At 37.0% G+C, this 20,350-nt stretch overlaps 1 protein-coding gene across 2 annotated transcripts in view; it reads right to left on the bottom strand.

Annotated features, from left to right (window-relative positions):
• The window catches only part of ccdc50a (coiled-coil domain containing 50a), a 29,960-nt gene extending 9,610 nt beyond the window's left edge, over window positions 1–20,350 (bottom strand). Inside the window, exons 1-5 of one of the 2 annotated variants that reach the window (XM_022669766.2) lie at window positions 20,055–20,350; window positions 9,236–9,298; window positions 3,875–4,004; window positions 2,791–2,881; window positions 2,488–2,590 (exon numbers count right to left, since the gene is read on the bottom strand). In XM_022669766.2, coding sequence (XP_022525487.2) covers window positions 2,488–2,590; window positions 2,791–2,881; window positions 3,875–4,004; window positions 9,236–9,298; window positions 20,055–20,103 — 436 coding nt within the window. In that variant the 5' untranslated portion in view covers window positions 20,104–20,350. The remainder of the gene's footprint in view (window positions 1–2,487; window positions 2,591–2,790; window positions 2,882–3,874; window positions 4,005–9,235; window positions 9,299–20,054) is intronic. The other variant, XM_049465931.1, reaches the window with a different exon arrangement.

Here is a 20,350-nt window from a genome sequence, read left to right as displayed (position 1 = left end):
GGTACATGTGAGCCTTGGTTCCTCATTCCTCACTGATCTTTCATTTCTGTACAGAGGCTTTGCAACATCTTCATTTCTAAAAATCACTATATAAAATCAATTTGATTTGTTTATGTTTTGCGAAACTGTAAAGAATATTGACTTTTAATGATTAGTTTATGTATGTAAAGACTGGTGTCAACCAGTAGATTATTTAGAGCTGTATTTAAAAATATATATAAAAAGTAAATCTTTCCTTACCCTCAGATTGTACAAATATGATTTTCTACACTATTCTATTGATTTGAACAATTGCAGTATATGGCCTTGGTTACAGTATCACAGTATATTTTGTTCTATAATGAATTGTAACCCAGGTACTGTGATACATATCATATCGACAAGTTCTTGCCAATACACAGCCCTGTTCCTAACAGAACATTGAAAGTTCAAATATTACTAAATATAACAACAATTGTTAAGCTGTTATTTAGGAAAGTTAGCATTAAATCTAAAAAAAAAAATACATGACTAAAATTGAACTAAAATGAAAAAAAAAATAATGAATAAAACTAATTTACATTTTAGCCAAAAGCTTTAGACTAAGCCTCAAATTAATTAAAATCACCTCTCTGAATGAACTCTGAGGTCTGGAGCTGATCTACACTAGAACAGGTGCTGATAAAATGGAAGTGAGTGAAATCAGAGTGTTTAAACAAGACTGGGTCCTTCACTCAAGGCTGCACCTGCAGTCTGCATCGGTTCACAATAGTCAGAGACAGAAAAATCTTAAAATAAAGCAAGTGTCTTTAACTTAAAACTGCATTCAGACAAGGGATTAAGAAGCAGCAGATCTGAAAGGACTGCTTGTGTACTGAGGCTATGTTTCATATGGGTGGAATACCAGCTTTCAGCGGAGCAGCATTTTAAACCCGTGATCCAGTCTGTGAGAAACGTCCGTTGCGTAACATTCAAGAGCAAACAAACGACAGCGCAGGAACACAAGGGCAGGCTAGACGGGAGGGTGGGGTCAACACAAGTAATGAAGGGCAATCTCGCTTTTCCAGTTTTGTTTGCTGCTGTTTGCCACCAAGAGGCGTTGAGGCGGTTACACATTAAATCTTTTGGACTCTGCAGCAGCAGTGATGGTGCTGGTGGTTGAAGTGTCCGGTCAGTCCACAAGAGCCCTTGAGAAGATGTTTGGTAAACACGCAGACTTTAAAACTAACATGTGGTCACCTCAGCAGGCGTACTCCAGCTGTTCCACAACAAACACTAATCAGTTTCTGCAGTGCCTTTATGGAAACACTGACCAGTGTGATGTGGTCTGGAGTTCTATTTGAGTGACAGCATATCTGTGGTCAAGTGCTTCTCCTAGTTATGCCTTATTTGGTGTGTGAAGCTTGAATCTTATTTTTGCAGTGGAGCTTTGAAGCTAATGTTCTGAAAGCAAGTGAATATCGACAGCTTAGCATTATGCTAACTGAGTGTCTTTTTTTGTATATTAATTTTATTAAATTGTATCTCAATTGTAATTATCTCAAAAAAAAATCCTTGATAGAAAGATGAATGCAGCATTTTATCAGGACAATTATTTGCACTCATCAGCTCAAAAGCTGCACATGGGGTGAACTTGGTTGTTTTGGATCACTGTCATGTTGGAACATCCAAGTTGACTACAGACCTGACCTCAGTTGTCATTTTGCCACTTTAAGGAGACCTAAAACATGCAGTTCATGAAAGACTGCCTAAGAATTCACAGGACCTGGAGGAAAGTGCCTCATCCATAAACGACTTCAAGCGGTCACTGATGTTAAAAAAGACAACAGACATCATGAAGGACCTAAGCTACGAAAACTTAAGATCCGGGTCATTTGAGTAATTTCCGCTGTCATTATGATTTAAAAAAGGCAAACACAATTGTTTAATAAATGGTTTCACCCAAACACTAACTGAATAAAAGGCTTTTTTGTATTATAACTCATATTCTCTGAAAAATAGCCTAATAAATGACCAATTTTGCCAGAGTAAAATTAACATAAAAAATTAACATAAAAAACTGCCTGTTCATCTGCACTTCCAAATGCATGGTGAACATTGTTCTTGTAATGCCTAGAGACAGCCATAAAAAATGCAAATGGCTGTTAAGATGATTTTGCTGAAAACAAAGTGAAAAATCACCATTTAGCTAGTTTTTATGTTTCTCCTAAGCCTGCTTCATCTTAAGTTTCTATGCATAACTGTAATAGATGGAAATAATGAATTTCAAACTTTTGCAAAACATCTAAATGTAAATTCTGCTAATAATGCTAACGTTGTCACAGTGAATGAAAATGAAGTGACTGCATTCTTGTATTCTTCAATAGTCACACTACTGTACTGTAGGAAGGATGCTATTGAGCAGACTAGTTAGGTTAGATGTGGTAGAAGGGGCAGGGGTTCTTCAGAAGCAGGGATGAAGGCTACTTCTCTATTTCCATTCATTTATTTTAGAGATAGAGGGCTCACCTCCTTTGTCTTCATAGTACTGTTCCTCAAAGTTAGCTTCCAGCTGCTTCTTTCTCTTCCGCTCCTCTTTCATCTCTCTCTCCTGCAGCTTACGAGCAATGGCCTAACCACCCACCCCCACAACACACACACACACACACACACACACAGAGGCCGAGACAGAGAGAGAGTGTGAGAGTGTGACCACAAAACATTGTCTTACTGCATTGCTAATAGAATGAAGTTTGTGTGAACTAAGTGAGAACGATTTTGACAGTAACAGATACTATCTGAAACAGCCTGAAGGAGGTGGTGCTCTCTAACCTCATCCTTTTCCTCTTGCTGCCTCTGCTGCTCAGCCTGCCAGACCAGTTGGTCCTGAATCTCTTGAGCCATCTCATTGTCAATGCGTTCACTGAAGAGCAAAGAACAAAAAAAAGAACAAAAAAAATTAATAAAAACAAAGAGACAACACAGAGAGCAAGATAGTAAACACTGTCTATGAAATAACACATTTACATCTCATAGCGAAAAATAAATGTCTTCTGGAGTTATTACTTATTTTACATCCAGTTTAACTTAAATAGATGTATGTACATAATAAATAATGAACAAAATAATTATCTCTGCTACAGAACAGTACAGCACAGAATTACCCTGATTTAGGAGAGCAAAAATGTTCATAACAAGAAAGGCTGCAACTATTAGGCTGTACATGTTAATGAATTTATAGATTGACCATTAGAAAACTTATTAGCACTGGGCATCACATTAAAAAGTAAAATTTATAATGGTATTTAAAGACACAAATATATATACTTTTTTTCAACCAAGTGGGTATAGGTGAATTAGAATTAAGCATAAAATGAAGAATTAAATCAATCTGGAGCATTATGTGATAATATAGTTATTAGTGTAATGTAGCACAATGCTACAGTTTACTTGTTAATTTTGATAAGCATGTTTTACAGAAATTAAGAAATTATACTTTTACTCTATGAATGTTAATTTCTCCAGTGTCAATAATCACATCAGCCAATCAGCTAAGACTTTCAGGGAACAAACAGAAAATAAATAAGACTGAGGAGAACTGAGGGGCTGGGCAGCTTTCACCTTTGGATATTTTGCGTTGGATATATGAGATCTTTTACAAAGTGGTGTTCACACAGTTCTTCTCTCTCACTCTTTCTCTCTACTCGCTTGCACCATCTCCCATACAACTGGGACTAAATATCTATATTTTTGTACACTAGGTATCAGTATATGTTGGTACTGAAGTACAAATACATTAGCATGATATCAGGCCGGATGCCCATACCAGTATCTGTATTCATACATCCCTATTTGAAATAAAAGTGACTGTGAAATCATGGCTGCTGCTATTGTGAACTGTGTATGGGGCACTCACATGTCTTTGTGTTGCTTCCGGTTCTGAGCTTTGGCTCGCAGGTCCTCCTCCTCCTGTAGACGTTTGGCCACCCGAAGGTCCTGCTGCACCAGCCGGTTCTTGTGAATGTTGCTGGCCAGGTGGTTCTCAACTGAACAGGAAAAAAAGGAAAAAGATAATGAGCAAATATCTTTTACAAGCATGTTGTCGTGTATGGTTATATCATAGGATAGTCATGGCTATGTTTGTACGGATAGTACTACTACCACCACTACTCTTAAGCGTTCCTTTAAATTAAGACTGCCACAATTTGTGTTTTAGACTGGCAATCGCCATATCAAGCCAGAATCAGATATGTTTAGATCTAGGCAATGCCAGCAGGAGCAGTTTACATCTAGCCAACATTGGTGGAGTGATTGACTGATGTTGACTAGAAATTCCCAGAGAAATTGACTTGGGGTGTAGTAAAACATAATAAGGCGTACAAACCTTTGTTGAATAGCCCACCTCCGTTCTTCCCGGATCAGTTTTCCGAGATCCAGTCATTTTGTGCAGTTTGTCCAGACAGAATGGGTTTTAACGGGGCACGTTTTGCCCCTGCATATAAATCGCTTTTTACATTGTTATTCAGGCTCAAAGTAGCTCCACACCTCATTGGTAGAATCCAGAGAGCCCTGACATTTAAAATGAGGCATTAAGAACTTTAAAAGTGCAGAAGAAGTTTTTTAATAAACACTTTTTACAACCTGTAGCGTAACCAACATCTCCGGATGCCGCAATCTTAAAGTAAAGTCAAGATTAGTACAGTGACGAGCACGTAATGTTGATGGAAGTACGTGTTGTACACGTAAAGAAGAAGATGTGGCCGGGAGAAGCAGAATGGTTCGTATTTGTGTCTTTTCAGGCTGCAACATTATGTGCTCGTCACACTTTTGATCATGACTTTATTTGTTGTAAACAGTGCTTTTTAATAATCTTCTTCTGCACTTTTAAAGTTGTCAATGCCTCGTTTAAAATGTCAGAGCTCTCCGGATTCTACCAATGAGGTGTAGAGCTACCTTGAGCCTGGATAGCGGTGGAAAAAGCAATTTATCTGCAGGGGAAAAATATGCCCCGTTAAAACCTATTCTAGCCTGTTTGGACAAACTGCACAAAATTGATAGAACTTAGAAAGCTGTGGGAAAACTGAGGTGGGCTATTTAACAAAGGTTAGAACTCTTTATCATGTTTAACTACACCCAACGTCAATGTCACACTGGATTTCTTCTTTAACGTGAGATAGAGTAGTCAACATCCAGTTAACGTCAGCTAGAGAAGTATACATTCAGGCAATGTCAGCTGGAGAGCCCAACATCCAGTTAATGTTATCTATTAGTAGAGTACTCGTCATCTAGCCAACATTATCTAGAGATGTTATCCATAAGATCTTAGCATCCCTCATTTTAAAATAGAAATAGGGGAATAACACAAGGCCCAGGTATAGGACATTCTATTGTAGTTGTTTCATAAAAGCATTAGGGCTGGCCCGAATAGCGTTTTTTGAGCTCCGGATATTCGGCACTGATTTGAAGCGAATATTCGAATATTCGTTTTTAAAAAAGAGGTAAAAAAAAAAAAAAAAAAAAAAAAAATCACGGCCCCCTTAATCCACTGAAAAATTTGCTCTGACCGACGAGACATATTCACCCCGGATTTTTGGTGTTTTTATCCCGAATTTTTGTGTTTTCACCCCATATTTTTTCTGTGTTTTTAGCCCAGATTTCTTTGTGTTTTCATCCCGGAATTTCTGCTGCCCCACACGCGGCTTATCCGCTGCGTAAGCAGGCTAGGAGGCTGCTGCACGGTTTCTCCGCTGCGCAAGCCAGCCCAGTAAATTGCTGTTTGTGTTTTCACACTTAGGCTATTTGCTTAAAAAACAAACAAACAAAAAAAAAAACGTTTGTTCAGGAAGTATTTTATATTCTTAAACATTGTTAATTATATTAGAGGACAGTCATTGTAAACTGTATTTTTGCACTTGGGCTATAAACTCAATATTAAATATTTCGTTTGTTTAGAAATTATTTTATATTTTTAAACCATGTTAAATTATATTAGAGTAGAGGAAAGTCATTGTTAATGACGTTATTGTACTTGGTCTATTTGGGTTTAAGGATTGTGCAGGGCATAGCCGTATTACTGATTTTGTATTTTTGCACTTGGGCTATAAGCTCAATATTAAATATTTCGTTTGTTTAGAAATTATTTTATATTTTTAAACCATTTTAAATTATATTAGATAAGAGGAAATTCGTTCAGACATAATTTTTGTAGGCCAGGCTTTTGTAATCGATTTAGCCCCTACTGTTGCCACATTACCCCTTACGTTTTATTATATAAATCAGTTTCCAAGTGCCTGCATTTTTTTTATGTATAATAGATAATATAATATAATATAATATAATAGAGGTCTGCGCGAGACTGATTTTTTAAACCCACTCCTCCACGCTCCCGCGTTTCTGTCTCGTCGCTCCGCAAAAAATAGCTTATTTTAATCCCGCGCCCGCCCGCCACATACACATTTCTGCCTCTCCCGCCCCACGTTCCTAATATAAATTAAATAAACTACATTTAGTGCTTCAAATTTACTTATATATTTATTAAAACAGCAGCGCTGAATAGTGCTGAATAGTGCCATCGGTGTGTGCGTGTGTGTCGGTCCATCCTGCGCGTTGAGAGTTTTCTTTAGGTTTTTTTTTTTTTTTTTTTTACAATTATTACAGTTTTCTTAACTATTTATTAATTTGCTCCCGCATCGTCTGGATTAAACTCCCGCTCCAGCCAATAACAGTTCAGTTCTGTCCGCGCGCAAGATATTCTGACGGGACCCGCGAGAACAGAAGGTGGTTAGAGTGAGGTGGAACTCTGGAAAGGAGAAAAAAAACGAATATCCGAATACCAAAATTAAAAACCGAATACCTACTCAACGAACGAATATCCGAATACCCGAATATTCGGGTCCAGCCCTAAAAAGCATTACATAAACCACACACGTGATCCCTTACAAACAGTGTAGTACAGGTGTTGGACTGCATTCCTACAGGGTCTCACTTTCAAGCTTAATTTTAGTCACCTGACTGAACTCATGAAATCTGTTGTGTTAAAGCAGTAAGAGCACTGGTGTGGCTTTCAAAGAATACTGTTACACACGTGAACTATGGTGTAAACTGCGAGTAAATATTAACTATGCTTAATAACCGTGAAAGAATTCTAAACTGCCTCACCATGGGTAGCAGTAAAAGCAGCAACAAGAAAGACAAAAACAAAAGGGAAAAAAGCCAAAAAAGGATCCAGTGTAATAAATGGTTCAGTCTACAGCAGAAAGCAGTTGGTAAAAAGAGGAAGCGTGAATTCAACCAAAATATTCTACTTATAATTAGATCAAGCCTGAGAAAACACAGCAACCAACCCATGTGGTCTGTGAAAACACCACTGTAAAGCTCTAAAAGTGTATGAAGTGTTTATCAGAAGGTTTTAAGTAAAGATAAGCTACTGACATTTATTTTCATCTCATATTAAAAACTACAGCTGAACACAGTGTGATAAAAACACTAATCTTTTGGGTTTAGTGTAAAGGCTCTACATGTAGGCTTTACATTCCCTGCCTAAATACCAGTGCATCTCAAAAAATATATAGAATATCATTGAAAAGTTACTTTATTTTGGTAATATTACACACAGAGTGATCTATTTTGAGTGTTTATTTCTTTTATAAACACTTAAATTATCCTGCTGGAAAATGAAATCCGCATCTCCACAAAAGTTGTCAGCAGCAAGAAGCATAAACGGTTGTAAGATTTTCTGGGAAAAAAAAACAAAAAACCAACACCAGCAGATGACATGGCTCTCTGAACCATGGAGACTTTGCTTAGCTTAGGGTCTGAGGAGGAGTAGGTGGGGGCAGAAATGTCTATCGATTTCTTTAAAAGCGGAAAGTTTTAATAAGTTTTTAATAATTAACAATGAATTATACCAATTAAGTGTTGCAGGCCTAGCTAGTCAGGTAATTCTGACTATTCAGAATGGATTATAAGATATTAAACACCCTATACAGTTTAAACCAGTAATTTAAAAAAATAAACAATACAAAATCAGTCAGTCTCATTACTTAAAAAATAATGTTCACAAAAAATAAAGTGATTTTACTAGTATTAATTAACCACATTACCATTTTTGACTCTCTAAGTACTAAAGGACAAACCAGTGAAGTTTTTTTTTTTGCCCCTGATCCAATGTGCTCCTATAAATTTTACAGCCTGACAGTTTAGGCAAGTTATGCTATTATTGGGTACCTGAGCTTAAGAGGTACGATTACCTTCAGCTACAGGATCATTTTTATAGTTTCAGTTTATAAACCAGGACATGCTGGTTGTTTTATAATGACTTTAATGATGGATATAAAATGATTGATTTCAATCCAAAAAAAGAAAAGAAAAGGAAATTCCTATTGGCCCAAACAGTGTCGTCCCCATGTCTGGACTAAAATACCCAAATAAAGGAGGTCGGGGCGACTTGAGCCCATCCTTTTACAGTGTTCTGAGTTGCAGACGCTGATGTTATGTCTAAGTTCCCTCTTATTATATCCTCATGACCTATAATAATGAGGAGAGCATGTTCTGAGGCATAATAAAAAGCATGCGCAAGTCAGCTAAAGGCAACCCGACACACACACAGACACACATGCAGCTCAGCAAGCTAGATTTTTAGTACATTTTCAGCTGGAAGACAGCAGCCACAGCAGAGGTTTGGGCAGCATTTAAAATTATGCAAATATGGCGAGAAAGTACAGATTCACTGGCAGAGCAGCAGCTCTGCTGTCACTGTGGCCACAAACCACTGCACCACCAGCCAGAGAGGAGAACGAGTGATGAATGAGTCCAGGCTTAAGGCTTTTTTCTTTCACACAGTGGTATATGTCTCCATATTTGCTAAGGGAAGAGAGGCAGAGTGTGGTGGAGCAGTAAATCTGAGCCATGACAGCAATTTTACCCTCAACCACTACCTTATTTTAGGTTTTGGATGATCCACAGTGCAGTGGGGAACGATACAGAAGGTCCTTCTAGGCTAAACAATGTTTTTACAATCGCACACCAGTACAGCAAATTTCACAGCGTATTGGAGGGTTACTACGGTACATTTTTCTGTTCTGCAATTTGAGAAGCAATTTAACACTCTAACCTCAACAACTCCCAGGCAGGATTTTTGTTTCAACCCAACTCAACAGACCAAAATAAATGTGGATGGTCTGGTTTACAGAACCACAGGTCTATAACATTCAATACTTTATTAACAGAAGCAAACACAATTTATTTATTCATTTTAACAGATGATCAAAGTACTCACTTTCCTGCTCTTGAAGGTTGTGGGCTAGGCAGTGGTCCTCCAACACAGCAAAGTCCCGACACACTGTGGAGAGAGGCAGAACAAGACAGATGAGAACTCTTATTAACTTTATTAACTTCATTCCTAAAGGCCCAGTAACATTTTGTTTGTACCCATACTCCCCTTGTTCTGTCAGTGGTCTAGGGGAAGTGTTTAGAAATGGATCACCTAAAAAGGGGAAAACCCTTCAGGAACCTTTTATCATCAGATTACCAGTTATTAGGGGTGAGAATCACAGGGCATTACACAATACGATATCATTATACATTGCCCACAATTACAATAATATCACGATACTGTGATTCTGAAAATGATAAAATACTCAGAAATTAAGTAAATAACATTGTAAAATGGACTGGGTATAGGACAGACCTGCTGCAGTTAAAATATATAGGTAGAACACAACTTTGCTACATTAAAAAAAACTTTTCAAGCTTACAGACAATATATATATATATATATATAAATAATATATTTAAAACAAAATAAGATTTAAAAAAAATAATCAAATATTGATAAAAACGTTATATAAAGCAAATCTTCCCTTTCCACCTTAAATCATTCAGCAGCCTCAGATACTAGAAAATCACTGATGCACCATTTTAAGTGGAACAGGAAATTTTATCTAGTTAGCTACAGAGACAGTACACTAGCAATATTTTATGCATTTTAAAACGAAAAAGCCCATAATACATTAAAACTACATTCAACTAAGATTATGCAATGGGTATCTTCATTTGAACAAAGAAAATAGTATATTTGTAGGTTTCTTTGGCTGCTTGCTACTCATTCATCTTGCCGGTGAATTCTCACAACCCTCTGTCTGGAGTATGAATTTAATTTTTTACTTTTTTTTTTTAAACCCTTTTTAACACAAAAAGAATTAGGACACTCTAACTCTAACTGGGCATGAACGTGCAATAAAGAAAGCAGTACAAAAGACAAAATTTATGGTGTAAGAGAACATTCCAGACTAATTAACTCCAGAATGAAGCAACAGGAATATTTTACTTCCAAAACAATTTAAAACATAAGCGACGCAAAACAGAAGTGACTGTTCTACAACACAATACTGCCACAGACAACAGCAGCCCTTTAATAGCTGTGCAACACTGTCTGGTTCCTGCATATAGTATGAAAAATGGAAATTAAAACAACATACAACATAATTTTTTTAATTAACACAAGCTGGACCATCCAAGGTAACAGCACTGAGTTACTGATCACAAACATAGTTGGGCAATATTACAATATATTATATTATATTAGGATATATTTTGTTATTCTGATACACAATATATTTTCCAGAACCTATTGTAAATATAATCATGACTAATCAATCATTTGTAACTGCAAAGCACTTCAAAAAGTACCACAAAACATATTGATAAATGTTGTGCCTCATGATAAATCTTTAAACCCTGATCTTAAGGAATTGGGTTTGATGAGAAAAAACAAAGAGCATTTTAATAAAAAAGGCCACTGTTCCAAATTTATTGTAACACTAATTAATTACAGTTCCCATTTAGAGATAAAAATCCCACCCTTTAACAAAAAGACCAATTGCAGTGGAGATCTGCACAGGCGCAGCAGACATAAGCTGAAAATGAAGTGTTTTTTCGTGCATCTTTGAACCAGAACCAATTAATAAGATTTTTTTCAGATTCCATCAGTGATTATCAGTGATTAGACCCTCAGTTTAACAAATGTGCAAGCAAATGTGGAAACATGCAGATTTCTTATCTTTCTACTCTAAATTCTTCTCTCTACAAAAGCAAGAACTGGAGCACTGGAGCTCTGGAGTGTCCTATTTGAAAAGGATTATGTGCGCAGGGTGGGCGATATTCCCTAAGAAACTTCTAGGATTTATTATAATGTCATAATTACTCCTGTAAGTAAGACGTCTCTATAGTCTCTTATTTATAGCCTTCCTCTTAAGCAGTGGTAAGCTAGTTCACTTTCACTTCACTTAGAGCAAAGCCTGATGCATCAAAAAAAGAACCGGAAGCAAAAAATGCACTGAGGGGTACCAATGCTGACAGTGGTTAAATACTAGCTATAAATACACTGTGGACTAGTTTATTCAAAAACATATGAATATCATACATTTGAACATTATTAATGGCAACAGGACGATCAGCGTAAACAGTCTGCATATCTGTTATGGTATTTTTGTGTTTGTATAAAACATTTAGCCACACAGTTTAAATTATACAGCTCTGGAAAAAATAAGACACTACTTAAAATGATGAGTTTCTTTGATTTTACCAAATTGAAAACCTGAATATAATCAAGAGGAATATGGATGATCACAATCCAACAAACCAAGCTGAACTGCTTAAATCTTTGCACCAGGAGTGGCATAAAGTTATCCAAAAGCAGTGTTTAGGACTGGTGGAGGAGAACATGCCAAAATGCATGAAAACTGATCAAAAATCCAGGTTATTCCACCATATAATGATCTTGTTTTCTTTGCATTGTTTGAGGTCTGAAAGCTCTGCATCTTTTTATTTCAACTCCCTCATTTTCTGCAAATAAATGCTCTAAATGAAGTAAAATGTAGTTTATAGAATAAAACTACAATGTTCATTTTACTCAAGCATATACGTATAAATAGCAAAACCAGAGAAACGGATTCATAAACTGAAGTGGTCTCTTAATTTTTTCCAGAGCTGTATGTGCTGCAAATGAATACTTAAGTAAAATCACTTTATTTTAGTAACCAAGACATACAATAGATATAATGATACTTTACGGACTGATTTATTTAGTTTACAAGTGACTTTTTTTTTTATATATTACCTAACAATCCAGTCTAACACTAGTTAAAATAGCCGATACTTATTTCAAGTTTGCCTGAACCAGCCTTAACTGTGATCCACTGGATCGGACAGGAACATTCCTAGTTTATAATGGGAGATATTAAGCTAAAACTGCTAACATTACACTTTAATTCTGTAAATATGTACATGGTAAAAGGGATTCAGTAAAATGGGCTGGAATAGAGCTTCAAGATAAAAGTTTAAGGTAAAACTAGACATACATTAATTATCATCTGCATAAGGTCCCAATGAGAAAGGGAAAAATGAAGAAAGGGGGAGGAGTAAGAAAAAAAGAGCTCAGCTTTGCATAAAGAAGATGAAACGTCTGCAATGTCGTGATTGACTGATTGACAGAATTTGAGACAAGTGATGCATCATGGTTCTCTGATCCTCTGCCAAACTATTACTTTAATGTGGGTCTGGAGATACTATCTCTGTGGCTCCAAACAACAACAGAACTGAACACAAACTTTTCTTAAGAGCTTTAAGTGATTCTCCTGAATTGGGAAGGGACAAAATCTTCTAATTAATGGTATCGGTGTCCTGGCATGACTGCAATGTCTAATATATTCATTCTAATAGCAGTGTTCTGGTAGGTTTGTTGGATGCATAAGCTCTCTACACAGATTATCTACAACTCTGAAGCTGCTCTCTCTCTCAGGCCACAAACCATTCGAGCCTAAACAGGAAATATCAGCGTTTACTGAAAGTTTGACTTCCAAAACCAGTCTGTAATTGTTGAGGGAATCTAATACTTTTAAAGCTCACATTAGCTTCCGTTTTAAACGACGAGCCAGCTGTTTCTGGTCAGCTATGGCATGGTTTGTTAATTGCTGGCTATACCGTGACTAGGCAACACAGACATTTATACACTTCCTGATAGTGCAGATTAGATCTTTTGGTAAACTGACTGAGTCCTTGCGTAGAAGCCTGTTAAGGCATGAGAGGAGGATAACAATAAACCATGATTACAGAGCAGTGATTAAACATATCCCCATCTGCTGCTGAGCGCTGGTTTAACTAAAGCCTCTGCCCGTTTTTGAACACAGGCGAACACACTCAGAATGCATTTCGGCAGGTCTGCGCACAATAACCCGCCCATTGATGCTAACATCAAAAGAGCGGCGCAACAAAACCAGTATATGGGCTATTACACAAATACAGCTTTTCTTGACACAGTTTATTTGGACAGATGAGATCATACAAGGAGTTTAATACAAAAAAGTTCTACCCAATTCCATTAGCCTTGGTAATAAAAAAATAAAGTCTTTGAATGTACTTCTTTGCAACAGCCTGGGCACGGACACTGGAAATTTTGAAAAATCCTCAATAAAAGTCTAGAACAGGGGTGTTAAACATAATGCCTATGGGGCAAAGTTGGCCCAATACGTTTTCCTGCAAAATAATTTAAGAGCCCATATATTTAATTCTCACTGGGGTTCTGGCACTGATCCTTAAACTGAACTGACCCTGGAATAGAGATGGGCAAAATGACAATATTTTAATCGCAGTGTGACAAATTCTCTCATCATATTAACAGTATATTTTTAAGTATATCAAGCTCATCATCAGTGCTTAGACTGGCCCAACTGTACATTTAACTACAGAGAGCATTCATTATATATATATATATATATATATATATATATATATATATATATATATATATATATATATATTTTTTTTTTTTTTTTTAAATCAATGTACTCTGTAAATGGGATAGCATCTGAAGTGTGTTATAGGTCATTAATAGTGGTGGAATTCACTGGACCGTTCACAGTACGTTATCACGATGTTTTCACAGTAACGATGATATCACAATACTTGTAATTCTGAAATACTCAATATAGTGTAGAGGCAACTCTCTTCAATACTTCACAGCATCTGTGTTACTGAAGAAGATAAAAAAGTACAATATATTGCAAGATCAATATTTTGTCCCAACCCCAATCATTACTTGCACAGTTTGACTATAATCACTGTGATTTTACTACCTTGTTCTGTCGGCAAGATGCCACAAATAGACAGTCGACATCCAAGGCTGAACCAATAAAGCATTCTTTTAGAAGGTAGGCAATATTTATGCCAAGTAAAAAAACTGTTGTACTTACGGCAATGTTAAAAACTGGCATTGTTAAAAAACTGTGTCTGGTGATGGTGAATCAGATGAGTTACTACAGCCACAGCTCCAATTTAATTACAAAAGAATTATGAATAAAATCACAGCATTTTCATGCAAGCCAGAGCCGGGCTGAATTACAGTTGTTAAACTGCACTGGCTGCACTTAATTTGACATATCGTGCCAAATTAAGTTGTTTTAAAGTAAAGCATGGTCTTATATATCTCTTTTCACAAAAAAAAAAAGTTTCTCTGTACTAATGAACTTTCTAAGAACACATCTGCATTTTTACTGGTTTGAGAGCCCAATGTGGATGTGGGCATTTCATTAACTGTAAAAAGTCAAGAAATTGCATAAAAAGACATTGCATGGCGCAGAACGGTGCAGACTTTTATATCTAAAAAAAAAGCAAATAGCATTAATGTGGGGAAACAACATATTGCTAGGGCCCGTCCTTTAGCCCCTTACGTCACAGACTTGTTGGTTCCAGACCTGCATCAATTTTTCGGTGGAAAAAGGCGGAACTCTTCAAGATTTTGGCACCCTCACTGTAACCAGGTCAGGGGGAAAGTGCAAATAGCTTTTTCGACTTCTAAAAGTCCACAACAATGTCCAAAGGTTCGAACTAAGTTTTTTTTTATTTTGGTTTCACACTGTAGCTTAAGGAGAGGAACAAGGAACCAAAAGAGCAGACGCTGGGGACCTCAGATTCACTTGAGTAAAGCTAAAAAAATCTCATCTTGATTGTCGATTGGCGGTCTGCAGCTACAATTCACATCCTCCCATAGGAAATGAACAGTCACTTTACCATGTGTCACCTGCCAGCTTGAACTCAGGACTAGTCTGTTAAATAAAATCAAGATCTTAAACGTGTCTGATTATTGCTGCCATTGGACAATGGCTACACATGTTCCTCTACACCACAAGTCCACAGTCAAAATATCCTTTGAGACTGCTTTGTCAGATGTTTGTTCTAGAAAACATATTTGACAGGTTCTGATGAAGCATGTAGTGACCTAAAAGGAAGGGAAGAAAATAAGCGAATAGATAACTTTAACAGAGCAAGAGCAAGAGAAAGAGAGCAAAAAAAGAGAGCTATGTGGGTTGATGTCTGGAAAGCGTTTGAGCAGATGCAAGACGACCTGTGCAAGCTCAGTGTCAGCCGGGGTAAAACAGCCATAGCCATATGCTTAAGCTACTTAAGAGCAGAATAACACATACACAGACACACATACACCTGTGAAGAACTGTGGCCAGGAGAACTTGGAAATATCTGCCCAAACAATCTTAAATCTCAGCAGTTACTAGGAGTGTAAATAAATAAAAAAATTATATAATTATTAAAAAATAAATTTTTCAATACTCTAAACACAGTATAGTTTTTTAAATTGTTGGTTTGCATGTAAAGACTAGTCTCACATTGGCTCATTTTGTGATGTGTTTAAACGCCACCAACTAAATAGCTGTTCTTATTTTGAGTTTTCCTAAAATATCGTGATATATTAAATCGCAATGCATATCTTGTACCCACATTTGTGCCAATACCCACCCCCAGCAGCTACAGTAATAGGACACATCATGGAAGAAGAAAGAAAACAACTGCCCCATAACACAGAAAGGCCTACGGTACACAGTACATGACTCACAGCTGGAGGAGAGTTATCACTAAACAGTGATGGAAAACTCATTAACAGAAACAGCTCAGCAAAACCAACAGAACACTGAAGCCAAGCACATATGAAACCCTAACCCACACCGAACGCATCCCTGGAGGCCTGAGCTAAGCTAAGTCAACATTCTCACAGCCTTCTGCTTTTTATACTAGCATCAACAACATTCCAAAGAACAAGGCCAGCTGCTTCCTTCCTGTATAGTGTCAAAACCTCAAACGTTCTCATCTCGATAGTCCCATTACCCATTTACAAAACCCCCCAGAAATCACCAGTATACTCTTACTGTAAACTTTCAGCTTTGAGTCATTCACATATGCTGGACTTTGCTTGTATTTTCCTGGGATAAGTCCCTTCAAATCTACCGTGAAAGTCCAGGTAAACAAGACACAAGGTGCTCAGCATGGTGTGGTGCATTTTGGCACAAACGTTCTGCTTTCCCCTTCAAAACCTCAGATATTACTGAGATTAGTTTACAATATATAATACTATATATTATGCAATATTTTATAAAATACAATACAATTCTGATTACATGTAAACAGTAAATGGGGTGACATGGTAAAAATATTACATCCCAATATTCAGAAAAATTCACAATACACAGTTTTATTATAAATGTGACATGCAGACAAAATGCATCAGCAAGGGCAAATTCATTCATGCACAGCAGTGATTGCCATCTACTTTTTTACTGCCTATTATCCAATTTAGCAAGGTTTTTACACTCTCTGTAATGAAACATACAGTTAGGTCTAGGCCTGTCACAATAATTGTCATATTGCCCAGCCCAAGCTGCATGATTTGGGGCAAAAAAAAAAAAATCAGTATTTTTTTTATTTTATATGCAATATTCTGATATTCTGAAATAAAGATCACACATAAATATCAAATAGAATGCATTTACAAACTAATTTAATTTATATTGTGTTCTTAGTCAGATTCTGTTCACACATTAGCCCTGCTTCTAATTACCCAGGAACTGTACTTAAATAACTCCTGGTACAATACAGCCACCTCTCACAGCAGTTTGTCTCTTATCCTCATTCCATAATATGCATAATGGGGATATCACTGTGAATGCTAAAAGAACACTAATTAACTGTTTGTTTCATTATAAAGATTTTAAATACTCCTGTTCAATGATTATAGAAAACATGGAGAGTGAAACATCTTTTAAAGTTGAAGCTACCAAAATTAGCTGGTAAGTTGTTGTATGATGTGTAGTTTAGAACATCCCCATATGTTTCAATAACAATACCGCCTACTTTCAATCTAATCTTTCTGTCTCCAGTGTCTAACTCCAACAGTTTTCCCTGTGTTAAAATTGCAAGATGGCAAGAATGTGTAGACACACATGAATGAAGAGATTGACAGCCTTGACTGGAATAGACCTGCATAATGCCCTCTCTGTCAATTACATGAAGCAGCTGAGTTGTATTTAAACTTACATAAACTGCACTTTTACTATAAGAACAGAACTTTTACCAGAGAAAAATAAGGGCTTTTCCAAGGGAAAATATCTGCGTCACTTCTGCACACTTTTTAGCCTAATGAATGTAGTAAGAAACACCTAGTCTGGAAGAAGGGGAAGGGCCTACCAAATGATTAGTTGAGCGTGGCTCTGCTTCTGGTTTCTACTGCACAGATTTTGGTAGCAAATTTGTCAACATTGCATATAAGGTTGCCTTTATTTCTAAAGACGAAAAAAAAAGAATTTCTGTGTTTGCATGGTTTCTTTAGTCATGGTTTCATACCGTTTATTTGTAAGTGTATTGTATTAAGTGCAATTTCTGGCCAGTTGTGAACAGTGACAGTTTTGTTGTTTTGGCTCAATACTCCAGGACAGTGGATCCATTACAAGGCACACTGCACTTCTTTCAGGAATAGTTCTCCTGTGGCACACTAAACGCAATACATACCAGCTGCAATCCCATTTGTCTAGCCATCATATTTACAAAAGGCAGAAAAGGTTAGCAACTGAAACTTCAGTGGAACGAAGCAGACTGTTATACTAACAGCACACATCCGTCTGTGTATGCAAGCTAACGATCAGCAGAAAACTGCAGTGTGAGCAGAGTAAAATACTGACACTGTGGCCAGAAGATTGCAGATTTAAATCACAGATCATGCTGCTTCTCATCAGCAGCCTTGCCCCCTCTGGAGTGATGTTGATGGTCATTTCTGCCAGACGGAATCATGGAATTAAGGAATAAAAGTGGAATTCAGATATAAACACCGAATACACACAGAATTTAGACATCTATAAAATTTAATAAACGAAGACTAGAGTAAAGTAAAAATACATCATACACATATCATATCTAAAAGAAGAACTAATCATTTCTAACCAGCACAGTAACATCGTTCAAAAGTCAGCGATTAATTCATCTTGGGAACAGAAAAAAACAACAAAAAAATCAATGGAACTTTCCAAATAAATAAAACTGATTTAATAGGGCCCTAGTTAATTGGCTAAGCAAAACTGGGTTTAAAAATTGCAGTATACTTTAAATAATTGTTAGTACTGACAGAAATTGAATATTTCAGTACTGATATGTTTTATTACCACAACAGTAAATGTGGTATCATACCACCTCTAACCACTCCAGTGCAGAAAGACCTTTAGTCTTTTACTGCAGCAAGTTTCTAGTGAGAGCTAATTGTGTGGTAGCAAGCTTGGGTATTAACAACAGCCTTACTATGTGCTTTGCTCTGTTTTTTTTTAAGCTAAAATACGGTTAAAATAGTCTTGTGTCTTTAAAAATACGAGACACACAACAGTATGCAAATAATTACTCACTCATTTATAGCTAAACGGTTTTGACAGCTTTATCTTATCTAGCTTACCTATCAGTCTATGCAAAGTATACCAGGCTCCTTATTTTTATGGCCGTTTTCCAAACTACAAAGGTCCAGAATTTGAGATGCAACTTAATTAAAAAAGCCTACAGTGTTAGACTGGGCTGTTTCATGGACCAGAATGTGTGTACAGCGTGTGTAGCTAAAGCAGACAATGCGACACACCTGCCTGCAGCCTGGCTAGCTAGCTTTATAGGTTAACGCTAGCTGATCTCCTATGGAGGGAGGGTAGTTGTAGTAGTAGTAGTATATAGCAACGGTTGCTAGCTAACTAGCTAACGTTACCCAAGTAGCTAACAAGCTAACAAACCAGTGTAGCCCATAACAGCACTGCGTAGCTAGGTAACGTTAACTAGCTAGCTTTATCTATTATAGGTTAACTGAGCTTGATAGCTAGCTAGCGTTAGCTAACTAAAAAGATAAAGATTGGCGTTAAACATTAGAACTAGCTAACGTTAGCTAATTAACCATGACTTAACTTAATTACCAGTGCTATAACTATCTAACGTTAGCTAGGTTAGCTTACTGACTATCCACCCAGGTCGTAGACTGACTGACTGGCTGGCTGTCTTATTAAAACCCGAGAAAGGGATGTCTGCATCAGCAGCAACTGAGCTCCTTTTTCGCTTTTCCACTGTTTAAATATGGATACAAGCCTTTTTAGCAGTTTTAATGTATGAGTCAGCAGTCAAGTTACACTTATCACTAATATTTTGCCCCGTTTCTTCATCTCAGAGACTAATTTTATCTAAAAACCAACATTTCCCAATCTCTCTCTCTCTCTCGATTTTTTTCAGTTCCACCTTAAGTGGTGCAGCAGCTCCCTTTTCGCTTTTTCACTATTTAAACACGGATACAATCCTTTTCAGCTGTTGTAATGTACGAGTCAGCAGTCAAGTTATTTGTGATATTTAGTTTTGCCCATTTTTATAATCTCAGAGACTAATTTTATCTAAAACCCAACATTTCGCCAATGTCTTTTTCGATTTTGTCAGTTCCACCTTAAATGGTGCAGCAGCTCCCTATTCGCTGTTTCACTATTTAAACACGAATACTAGCTTTTTCAGCCGTTGTAATGTATGAGTCAGCAGTCAATTTACTTTTATTATTTATGTTTTCCTCCGTTTCGAATTTGTCAGTTCCACCTTAAATGGTGCACCATTTAAGGTGGAACTGAAGATTTGCTTTAAGAAGCCAAGTGGAAATCTTCAGCTATAGAAATTGGTTTGTGTGCTTTTCGAGTACATGTAACCTAGCTATAATAACTAGGAAAGAAACCCAATCACAGGCACGCACGCCAACTCACCCTCCTTGACGCCAGGCAGCTTTTTCTGATCGATACTTAAATCTTCCATGTTGTCGGCGATATTTCAAATCCAGTGAATCTCCGAAGGTCGCCGCTGATAGATTGACGGCTCTTTGTTGTCAGGTGTTCAATTGATGTCTCGTCTCTAGTATCCCCTTGATTGCTTTCTGTGGTCAACGAACGAACCAGTGCCAGAGCTTTTCCCCTCCCCGGTCTCTCTCTCTCTCTCTACCCCTCTCTCTCTCCTTCTCTCTCTCCTACACACACACACACCCTCCCTCTATAACAACACGGCC

The sequence above is a fragment of the Astyanax mexicanus genome, chromosome 16, assembly GCF_023375975.1.
Source record: "Astyanax mexicanus isolate ESR-SI-001 chromosome 16, AstMex3_surface, whole genome shotgun sequence".
NCBI classification, from domain to species: Eukaryota; Metazoa; Chordata; class Actinopteri; order Characiformes; family Acestrorhamphidae; genus Astyanax; species Astyanax mexicanus.
This window is presented reverse-complemented; position numbering and strand designations above follow the sequence as displayed.